At 53.6% G+C, this 10,345-nt stretch overlaps 4 protein-coding genes and 1 non-coding gene across 5 annotated transcripts; 2 read left to right on the forward strand and 3 right to left on the reverse strand.

Annotated features, from left to right (window-relative positions):
* Positions 1 to 2,026: 2,026 nt before the first annotated feature.
* Positions 2,027 to 2,108, reverse strand: BDZ83DRAFT_t66. Its single transcript has one exon. It is a non-coding gene; the product is annotated as a tRNA-Ser (tRNA).
* Positions 2,109 to 2,982: 874 nt separating this feature from the next.
* BDZ83DRAFT_98073 (uncharacterized protein) lies at positions 2,983 to 3,797 on the reverse strand. Its single transcript, XM_060516041.1, has 3 exons — positions 3,692 to 3,797; positions 3,354 to 3,639; positions 2,983 to 3,289 (listed from the first exon to the last, which is right to left on the reverse strand). The coding sequence occupies exons 2-3, from the start codon at positions 3,612 to 3,614 to the stop codon at positions 3,107 to 3,109; spliced, it is 444 nt and encodes a 147-aa protein (XP_060368754.1). The 5' UTR covers positions 3,615 to 3,639; positions 3,692 to 3,797; the 3' UTR covers positions 2,983 to 3,106.
* A 688-nt stretch (positions 3,798 to 4,485) lies between these two features.
* BDZ83DRAFT_97735 (uncharacterized protein) lies at positions 4,486 to 5,860 on the reverse strand. The gene has a single exon (XM_060516040.1). It carries the CDS (start codon positions 5,550 to 5,552, stop codon positions 4,824 to 4,826), a length of 729 nt encoding a protein of 242 aa, XP_060368755.1. The 5' UTR covers positions 5,553 to 5,860; the 3' UTR covers positions 4,486 to 4,823.
* Positions 5,861 to 6,674: 814 nt separating this feature from the next.
* Positions 6,675 to 7,965, forward strand: BDZ83DRAFT_748825 (uncharacterized protein; the record flags this gene model as incomplete). Its single annotated transcript, XM_060513670.1, has 2 exons — positions 6,675 to 6,907; positions 6,987 to 7,965. The coding sequence occupies 2 exons, from the start codon at positions 6,675 to 6,677 to the stop codon at positions 7,963 to 7,965; spliced, it is 1,212 nt and encodes a 403-aa protein (XP_060368756.1).
* A 1,371-nt stretch (positions 7,966 to 9,336) lies between these two features.
* BDZ83DRAFT_748826 (ureidoglycolate hydrolase) lies at positions 9,337 to 10,137 on the forward strand (the record flags this gene model as incomplete). Its single annotated transcript, XM_060513671.1, has 1 exon — positions 9,337 to 10,137. The coding sequence occupies one exon, from the start codon at positions 9,337 to 9,339 to the stop codon at positions 10,135 to 10,137; it is 801 nt and encodes a 266-aa protein (XP_060368757.1).
* Between the last annotated feature and the right edge of the window lie 208 nt (positions 10,138 to 10,345).

The following is a 10,345-nucleotide window of genomic DNA, read 5'->3' on the forward strand; positions in this document are numbered from 1 at the left end:
TGCCCCCCGAAAACTGCGACAGCGGCTCCAATGCCAATGCACCCACGCGCCCGTTGGATCAACCGCCAAGCGGCATCCAGTGGGTGAAGTGGGCACTCTTCTCCGCCGCTTCTCGGTCCAGGCTCCAGAAAATGCAGAGCATTTGGACCCGGGGTTGAACGGAGCCAATATTTGTCGTCAGACGGTGTCTCTCGGGGGGGGGGGGGGTCTGCAGCAGGTTCCCGGCTTTTCCATGCACTCGCGGCTCGCCTTGCCATGCTACTGCTATGCTACCTTTTTCTTCAGGGAATCGCCCATCACACCGCACTTTAGCTGCAGCTCCAAGCCGCGTTGGTAGTTGCCCAAGTTTGCACTAACGCTTCGGATTCTCTAACGCGCTGTGCTCACTTCCTGGCGCCCTGCTGCCCTACGCCTGGCGGCCGGGCCGTACTATAGAAGGTGACTTTTCCTCTCGGTCCTTGGCGATACAATGGTTCAGCGCCACACAGCTCTTGTGCTCCAGCTGCATAGCTCCAGTAGCCCGCATGGAGCTCTTTCACGGCTAGGGCAGGCACTGAATGAGACCGAAATCTCTGGTTCACCATCCAACGAACTCACTGGTCTGGACTTTCTGCTCTGACCACCCACCCAGTCTACCCACCCCTGACCTGGTTCCACCTCATCCCAAGAGAGGCTCCCTGTCTGCTCACTGGCTGATCATCGGCTTCAGTGCTATTTCCTCTGGCCAAATTCCAGATTGTCGAGCATCGACGGCATCAAATCAAGACGCACGAAGCTGGGCAATTGAGAACGTCACTGGTCACAGTGGAGGTTCATCTCAGTACCTTTGGGGGCCCCTCACCGTCATCTGACAGATCTTCGGCGGCAAATGAGACCTGCCATTATCGAATTCGACGGCTATGAGTTCTGCCCCTCGTGGAGCCTTCTTAGACGCCGTGCGGGAGATGACACTGGCCTAGAAATCGCACTTGGCCACTTGTCAAAGGCCCGCTCTTGAACTGCTCGTCATTTGGATCGTCTCAGATCTGGTCAAGCGGGAGTTATTGCGTCCAATAATTCATAATCGGCCCAATTGCTATCACGCGAAATCAAAACCGCTGGTCTTGGAAGCAGGCCGCATTTTCTAGTGCAAACAACCTCGTACCAGAGGATGAATATAGCGCCTAACGGTGGTGCTAAATACAGCACCGTCGATTACCGAATCCAAGGCGCGACGCGACACGATCCGAGACCCTTTAATCATCACGTCTTTCTAGAAATCATGGAGAGCTCGCGTGACACTTTAGCTCGTTTCCGCAGAAACCCCCTATTGAGTGCAGCGCGGGAATATATCGTCGGGAATGCGGCTTTCAGGTGGCCACACCGACTAATACGGTCAGCGGCGCAGCCTGTCTACTATCAATCATTGCCAGCCTGTCTGTATCTTGGATAGTTCGCTGATGAGGATCTCCAATCAGTGGCCTATCGCTCAGATATCGGTTCCTTCCCCCTTTTCCCCATCACCCGAGACTCGTCTCTTAGAACTCAGCCAGACTTTCCCGAAGGCGACGGGAACCAACAGCAAGAGGTCCGTAAAGAGAAACTCACGCATTGAGTCCGTGGCTTGGCGTACTCAGCAACGCCCCCAAACGAGATGTCGAGATGAAATCGAGTCAGGCGGCTCAAGGTCTAACTACTCCTCGCTCCGAGCGCTAACCCCTCGACTCGAGACGTCGGAACATGGACACAACCTGATGCCGTCTCGCCTCTCCGTTCAGTCCAGAGTTACACGTCTCTGTTGAGCGGTACGCTGGCATACCCCTGTATGTTTCCAAAACGTGCGGAACACATTTCAGATCTTCGAACTTGCGACCGTGACAGGCTGATCCTCTACATCGTCGTTGCGTTGCAGACCGCCCATATGCTGCACCTTGCGTGCAGATCCAATCGTGCCTGAGTCGTTCCTAGGTCAAGACCGTCTAAGGCGTTTCGCGAGACGCAAAAAGAATCGACAGAAGCTTTTGTTGGAAATGGCAAAATTTAATATCGACGTTGGCCTGATTCGAACAGACGCTCCCGAAGGAACAAGATTTCTAGTCTTGCGCATTAGACCACTCTGCCACAACGCCGGGTCATTGGATAATTTCCCCCGTCGAAAGCTGCAATAAGAACGCCAGAGACTTTGGCCCTCTCCATTGGAGATGACCCCACCGACTGCTCATCGCTGCGGGGCATCCAGACGTGCCTTCCGTCGACATGCTTCATCCGAATGACGATCAGGTGGTGTTTGAGGATGCGCTTGACCTTTGACTTTTGCTGATTTGCGTTAATGTAAGCAATCTTATTTTCCGACCTGCTGTAGGTTGTTTCCATCGCCCTATGGCAGAAGGAGTTTAAATTGACGATGTGATGGCTGGCTGTTTGCCAAAGAGCGGGATCAAGAGTTTGGGGTTGTTGGTGTGTTCTCGGACTCTGCTATAGTTCCGCTACCTTACTGCCCACGTCCAAGTTGGATACTTTATGCAATTGTTAGACTTTGGTTTTCTTTTGGCGATCTGTTTTGGAAATTCCGAGAGGGAAAGTTTTGGAGTGATTGAATCATACTGATTAGCTTCCGGTAGCTTGCTTAACTTTGGGTGCTGTTCATCGCAGACGAGCCAGTCGTCGTTGGGGGTTGGCGATGAGGTGTTCGAGGACGAGGTCGAGGCGGTTCCTTTGATTTTGTTTCCGATACTCTGTGCTTGCATCTCTGTTTGTCTAGACAACAGAGCTTGTAAAATGCTACCGTAAACCCGCCTGTCATGGCATGTAGGCAAATAGCGGTGTTGGCGTCTAGGTCGGCCACCTCTTTGTGCTCGATTTGTGTTATGGAGAGACATGCTTCCACATACATCGTTCCCCCTATGGCGAACAGTCGCATACTTAGGTGAATTTAGAGTGCACGCATCGGTGTGAAGAATCTTACCACATCAGCTTGTGCGTGGTTCATTTTGAAATTTCCATTCCGTGTGCTGCGAATGTCTTTACGTGTCTTTTCCCGCTTTTGATACGATGGAAATTGCTTAGCTGGATGGTGGCTTTCTCGGGTTCTCGAATCCCAGCTGTGTCAGAATACTGTCCACAGATTTCAGCACGCCAAAGAGGGTGTCCAGAGTTCAAGGTCCTGCCAATTTGGCAGTACGACAACGAGATGGGTGTTTAGTTGTCGATGATGACCCGCCCTTTCTTGCTCGTGCTTTTTTCGAAGAGACGCACCTACTTGACGTGGCGCATCACCTTTAGTCCACCAATGAAGCTGAAAGTTATCCCTCTGGTTATATCAGCCCCTTTCTTAGTATTCTGGGACTATGACGGCTGAATCTTCTTGAAGGTACGTAATGTAGATATAAAAGGGAGCCGAGTTGCGGCCAAAGCAAGACCGCTAGAAGCCAACCAACGTGATGTTGAGCCAATTCTAGCACAGCCATTGTCAACACAAGCCAGCCTGTTGCGATGCCCGGGACAGATGTATAAGCAGTCTTTATCCCCTTGATTATAGCAACAGTGGACGGAGTACCGCCGATTCTTGTTGACGAATTTACGCTCATCCACATTATCATAAGCGCCTCGCCAGAGTTGTTGTCGGTGATCTGCATATCGATTTCGTACTCGTCGGGTAGCATACCCGGACACATCAGTGGAGAACCAGAAATGTAGAGGTCTTGTCTCTCGCCTGCGGATGTCCGTCTCGGGCTAGCGCTTATACGCTGTGTTATATAGAGCTAATAGGTAAGAATGGTCTGGGCCAAAGTGACTGGGCTTTACTTTAGGTGTTGTACTGGTGTTGTATATGTGGAAGGGTACGGGCAGTGTCACGAGAATGGTAACCTAACTTGTGTGTCCCCCTTTTATGAGGCCGTCAAGAGGGTTTCTGCTTGGAAAGGGGTCCAAGTGTCTTTTGGTGCTTGTTCATGGTCTGTCTAGCGTCTAATGTCAAGTATAACGACCATCGATGTCTCCATAGGTTCTGCCTCTCCTTCATTTTGACGAGAAACCTTCCGATCGTTCTACTTTTGTTTCCATGTTTCTTGCTCTTGATAGACCGAGGCTCATTTAGCTGCAGCCATGATGACTTGTTTTACCTTCGGGAGTCGCTGATACCCGATGGAGATGGCACGTTGAAGACATGATTTTCTTTCGTAGCGTCATCAGAGGTTTCAATGTTCGAGCGATAGGGATCTATCAAGGTGATCTATCAAGGTGATCTATCAAGGTGGGAGCTTTTTATCGTTGAGTACGAGGAGAAGTCTCTATATCTGTCGGGAAACCTTCGTCATGTTCAACGATGCTGTTGGGTCAGGAGCTGCTCAAGGTCACACAAAAGATCATTCACCGTGAGGTGAAGTTGCGAAATATGATCTGGACAAACTCGACGATGGCTTCTGGTTAGGGTCATGATGAATTAGCTTAGGTGTCTCGCAGCACCGGCAAACTGCGACATCGTCTCCTTATTCCCCGTATGAGTAGCCAGACGGGCTCGTGTTTAATTGCTGAACGATGTAGTAGATTCAAGAACTATGGGACTACTGGAAGGCTTCTAGCAATATGTTTGCTTGTCTAAATTTATCATTTGAAAGCTGAAACTACTCGCACTGAGAGATGAGCACCCTGGCGTCCTTGTTCCTGCAACACGTTATGGTTTGGTAGACATACAGGTTCAACTTCCAGAGCTTATCGACATTGACCTCACCGCGCTTCGCCATCTTCTCGCTCCTTCCCCCGAACATCCTCAAACTCTCAAACGTGAGAGACGAAGGGGTGCAGCAGCAAAAGACGCCCGCGTCCTTGGTGATCACAATCGACGTCTAATTCCCAACCCTTCGGGCATCCGTCTCATGCGGCTCATAAGTCGGTTCATTATCTGGTGCCGCATCCGGGCTCCGATCATCTTTGTGCCACGGATCATACTGTTTCGCAATGGCCATTTCCCTGCTCTGCTCAGTCCACTCTTCGTGAGTCGGGTACCGCGCCGGCTCTGCATTCTTCTGTATCGTCTCTTCGAGCGTCGGGTATCGCTCCGGCTTTGCATCCTTCTGCTCTGGCTGCTTCGGCATCGGCTCGATATTCACCTCCGGCTCGGGTTTCGGCTCGAGCTTCTTCTCCGGCAGCTTGAAGGGGTTCTTCTTGGGCATCTTGAACGGGTCCCTGTGCGGCCACGACCGGAACGGGTTTCTGTCCTTGAAGGTGTTTGGGTCGTTGGGCGGGACCCTCCATTTGGGGTTCTTGAACGGGTTGTCCGGCCTGGGCCGAGGCTGCAGCTTGCCAAACTTGGGGTTATATTCCCGAGACTTCTCGTACTCTTCCTTGGTAGACGGCTGGGGGATCTTGTTTTTTGGTCTTTCGTAGCCTGGCCACCCGGTCGCTGGCTTCGGATCTGCCATAGAGGACGCATCGCTGTCGACGTCGACGCCCTCGAGGTTTGGGGCAAGGGGCTCTGATTCGGCGGTGTTGAGGTCGGTTGGAGGAGGGGTGATTGGGGCAGCGATGACGGAGAGGGTGGCATAGATGCCGGCGAGGATGAGGGAAGTACGCATTTTGCGTGGGTTGGATGTGTAGGGGGAAGTGATTTCAGTTGGTGTGGTAATGATATGATGACTTTTCAAGTAAACCTTTTGGGTGTCCTCCCTGGTGGACGGAGCGACGCAGACTTGTGCTCGCGCCGGGAGATGGTATACTGGACAAACCACGTTCTGTGGGAGAACACTTGAGGTGTGGCTTTATATAAGTCCAAGACACGCAACCTTGCGAGTTCGTCAGTCGTTCTTGAGGGTGTATCAAAGGGTCATGATGTCGTTGCAGACTTGGCCCTGTCTTGACTTTGCGAGATAGCCCCGAGGGTTAGGCCAGAGCTTATATCTCCTACTGATGTCTCATTGTTGTTTGCGCCAGAAGACTCCATCTTCTGAGTATCTAGGGTGGCATCATCTCTTCTCAGGTACCTTTGGAGGTTTTGCTCTCTTCTTTGCAGGTCACTCTAGAAGTGGCGCCTTTCATTGGCAACTTTATTGGGACCTTGATTTAAAGAGTCTCCTAATTTCGATCTTCCTTATGAGTTCTCGTGGTTATGAGAGTACAAGATGGTGATGTGACATTATCCTTCACCTCTTCGAAAGAGCTTTCGTCATCATTTCGAGGAAACCGTGACCGTCGCTTCCTCACTTGGTGAAGGCCAATGAAAATCGCCCTTAGAAGCGTTATTGAGCGATCCGTTGGTACTGAACTCCCAGCTGAAGGATGCCCTCTTCTGCCTATCCATAGGAGTGACCGAGAAACTCCGAACTCTGGAATTTTCGTTGACCTTGGTGGACTGACGACTCTCTTACTCGACGTTGAGAAAACAGTGAGACAACTTCCCAATCGAGTCTGGCGAGGGGAAAGGCCAGCGCTGATACGGCGGAATCCTTCCTCCACGCCACCCAACCTTGATGATAAGCACTAGAAGTCCGGGTACCCGCCTCGGCCAACTAACGAGCGACACAGTCGGGAGACGTCAAAACGAGCTGTCCAGGTCACCCCATGCAAACCGGCGAAGATCATTCGAAGCACATCATCGATAACTTTGTTGATGAAATCGTCCCTTGATCCTGTGGAGTGAACTTTATACAAAAGCCTATGAGCAAACCACTCTAGATCATTCGATGCAGGCTCACGCACCAATGGAAATGGCGTCGCAGAACGCCCATCAACCGTCTCAATTGGGGCCATCGCGTACGGACCCGGACCCGGAAGTGTACCTCAAAGATCCAAGATTCCACCAGTCCTTCACCTTACCCCCCGGCAACGACCGCCCGGATCCATTCAAAGTCACGTATTGCGACTACGGATATCGCAACCTGGACAACCCAGAGCGCGAGCATGTTCTGCTCTTCTGCGGTCCACTCCTGGGAAGGTAAGCCAATCATCTCACTCACAAACACCCCTCGCACATCACGGCACACCTCATCGCTCAAGGTCTAACGAACATACAGCCGCTACCTTCACATCGCCAAAGACGCCCTGGCAAAGAAACACAAGGTCCGCATAATCCACCCAGACAGACCAGGCTTTGGCGGCACAACCCACGTCGACGCCCCCGACCGCGTCCGCCTCTGGCTCGAAATCGTGCCCGCCCTCCTCGCGCACCTCTCCGTCCGCCACGTCTCTCTGGCCGCCCACAGCGGCGGCACAATCTACGCCCTCAACACGGTCCTCCACCTGCGTCACCTCCTCTCCCCCGACCGCCCCTACGTGGCCCTCGCCGCGCCGTGGGTCCACCAGTCCCGCTCGGGCGCCGCGCTCATGACCCTCGCGGGCGGGCTGCCGGAGACCGTGCTGGGCGGCTTCCACACGCTCGCCGGGTTCTCGCTGAAGCATGTTGCGCCTATGGCGGGCGCGGTGAGTGGGCTTTTTCCTAGTATGCAGGCTGTGAGCGGGCTGCTGCCTGCGTCGATGCGGATGGGTTCTGGTGCTGCCGCTCCTCTGCCTCCTCCTGCGGCGGAGGTGAATCCCATGGCAGAGTTTGAGGAGAAGATTTGGCCGCAGCTTATTCAAAAGGTGTATTCTGAGGATACGAGAGGGCTTAGCCAGGACGCCATCCTGCTGCTGAAGAGGGCGGGGCACTCGGATTACTGGGGCTCATGGAAGGATTATGACGAGCTCGTCACCCTGCTGGCGGAGGCTGAACACAGTCTTGATGTTGGCGTCGTTAAGGGCGCTGCAAAGCTCAAGGTTGATGTGTTCTGGGCGGAGGAGGACCAAATGATTGGGGTTGACAAGGGTCCCAAGTGGTTTGAGGATTGCTGGAGGGCTGAGCAGCGCCGTGACGTGATTGAGTTTTCTAGCTGCGTTGTTCCCGGGACTGATCATGATGGTATCATCGAATTGAAGTTTGATGTGTTTGAGAGGATATTCCGTCAAGTTGGCGAAAGTAGCGAGGAAGGGGATTCGGGCTTGCCATCTGCGGCATAGATTGAGGCGAACTGTGTAATTAGAGGCTTTACAAGAACAATTTTGAACTTCACCGTTATCTTTGCTGCGATGCCAAAGCGCATGTCACCTATCTTGATCCAAGTTCCCGAACAATCGCCAGTCGGTTGACTAACCAGATTGACTTTTGAGCCGAGGCTTCCCCAATATCTGACCTGTGAACTCTGTCCCCACAGGTCGAGATTTGGACAAGACATCAGACGACGTAGAGTTTGTGGCGGCCAGCCGAGAAGCCTTGGAAGTAGTCCACAACTGTACCCTCAAGTTCTCAGGGTGCCGCGAGATTGCCGTTCTCAACCTCGGCAGCCGGACTATGAGAGGCGGCCCTACAGAGTTCATGGAGAAGCCTTCGCAGTTGCTTAAGCCATATCGCGTTCAGAAGGATTGCCGTGCTTTCGGACCAGTCTTCAGAGCAACCCTTTCCAGTTCCCTCACGGTACCTTGGCTAATGAAAATGGATTCGAACATTGTTCCCATAGTCTCGGCAATCTCTCTCTTGGAAATCGGCAGGGCGGACAGAATATTGATGATTGAGGACTCACTCGCTGCCCCCGCGCGGTGAGAACATAGTTGTAATTCAGATAAGTATACCGAGTTGAGCCATGAGTCAAAGATTCGGAATCTTGTGATCACGCGCTAGAGAGAGCACCTCATATTTTTGGACATCGTGCTAGGACAAGGCGCTGGAAGACGTTAGGGTAACGCTAACCGTACCATGGCGACCTGCGTCCAACTTATTGTGCTTTCACAGATTCCGAATCTTGGATGAGGGGACACCTCATGATGACGGCCTTTACGAACGCCTTGGCTCAAAGTCTGCAAGTATGAAAAGATCAAGCACAAGTATCTCAAGGTCCGGAGAACCACTTGCCACGGCCAGTTTAACCCTATCTATACCGGAGCGTTGAGAGGCGTTGCAGTTGGGGAGTCCGAGACAGTGCGTTCCCCGGGGTCCCGCCAAACGGCGGTGGAGCTGGACAATGCTAAGCTTCGATGAGAATTGTTAATGACCCCGCGGAGCTGTCGCCGGCGGCCCTATCAGACTCCATCTGACCCCATGCGCCGAGGCCCAGTGAGATACGGGCCATGCCTAAAGCGGAAGCTTCCCTCAAGCTCCCCTCTCACCTCAACCCCGAACACCAAGCTCATGAAAGTCGTCAAGCTTACTCCGACCTCATTTCAACTCAACTCAACTCAATCCATCCCACCCTACCATCATACGCCACTTGCCAAGCCATATATACTATACACAAAATTCACTCGCCATCTCAGACAATTCAAGGAATTCAACCAAGAAGAACAAAGACAACTCACTCCGTGTGTGACATCAAACACACTCCAAGAACCACCACAATGCCGCCAACTACACTCACAACCCCCCTCACCCTCCAAATCCCCGCGGAACCCCTCACCCGCGCCGCTTTCGCCCCCTTCGGCGACGTGATCGAGAACCCTCACCCGGAAGTCCGCCCCGCCGCCACCCTCCCCGCCACCGTATCCGCCTCCTTCAGCGCCGTCTCCGCAAATCAAGGCACAGCCATAAAGTACCAAAACGTCTCCTCCCCTCTGGACCTCTACCCCCAGGCGCCTTCCCGCGCCGGTCGCCCCATCGTGAGCATCTTCTCCTGCGCCGCGCGGCAGCTCGAGCCCGCCGCTCCCCTGGCGCAACCGCCCATCTCAACGCTGTTGCCGTATACCTACGCCGGTCCCAGCAGGGGAGGCCGCTTCAGAGTAAGCGTGCTGGAACGACACCCCTTCACGACGCAGACTTTCGTCCCCTTTTCTGCTTCTTCGTCGGTGAGCGGCGCGGCGTACCTCGTCATCGTGGCACCTACCCTCGCGACCCCCAGCGCGCAGACGGATTCCCTCCCGGCCCCGGCTACCGGCGGCAAAGGTCGGGGTCTCCCAGACATCAAGGGCCTCAAGGCTTTTGTAGCGTCCCCGGGCCAGGCTGTAACCTACGGTGCGGGAACGTGGCATGCGCCCATGGTTGCGTTGGGACCGCAGGGCACGGCGATTGACTTTGTCGTGACGCAGTTTGCGAGCGGCGTGGGCGTCGAGGATTGTCAGGAGGTGGAGTTTGCGGCCGCGGGTGAGGAGGCGGGTATTGTGGTGCAGGTTCCCGAGAGGATGCCTGTTGTTGCAAAGTTGTGAGCAGGGCGGATAGGAACTGAGATATGCTTTTTGCGGCGGGAGGGCAGCAAGTCAATAGCGATGGGGAGTACTTGATGATGGCGCTTGTGTGTAAGCAAGGGAAGGAAAGCTAGCCCGAGTCTGCCTGGACATGTTGAAAGAGTTCAAGGCGGCGCCTCTGGATGACTGGGCAAAGGGGCGGTAAAACAAGCAAGAAATGCCATCAAAT

This window comes from Colletotrichum acutatum (assembly GCF_030867785.1).
Source record: "Colletotrichum acutatum strain CBS 112980 chromosome Unknown BDZ83scaffold_15, whole genome shotgun sequence".
Lineage (NCBI taxonomy): Eukaryota > Fungi > Ascomycota > Sordariomycetes > Glomerellales > Glomerellaceae > Colletotrichum > Colletotrichum acutatum.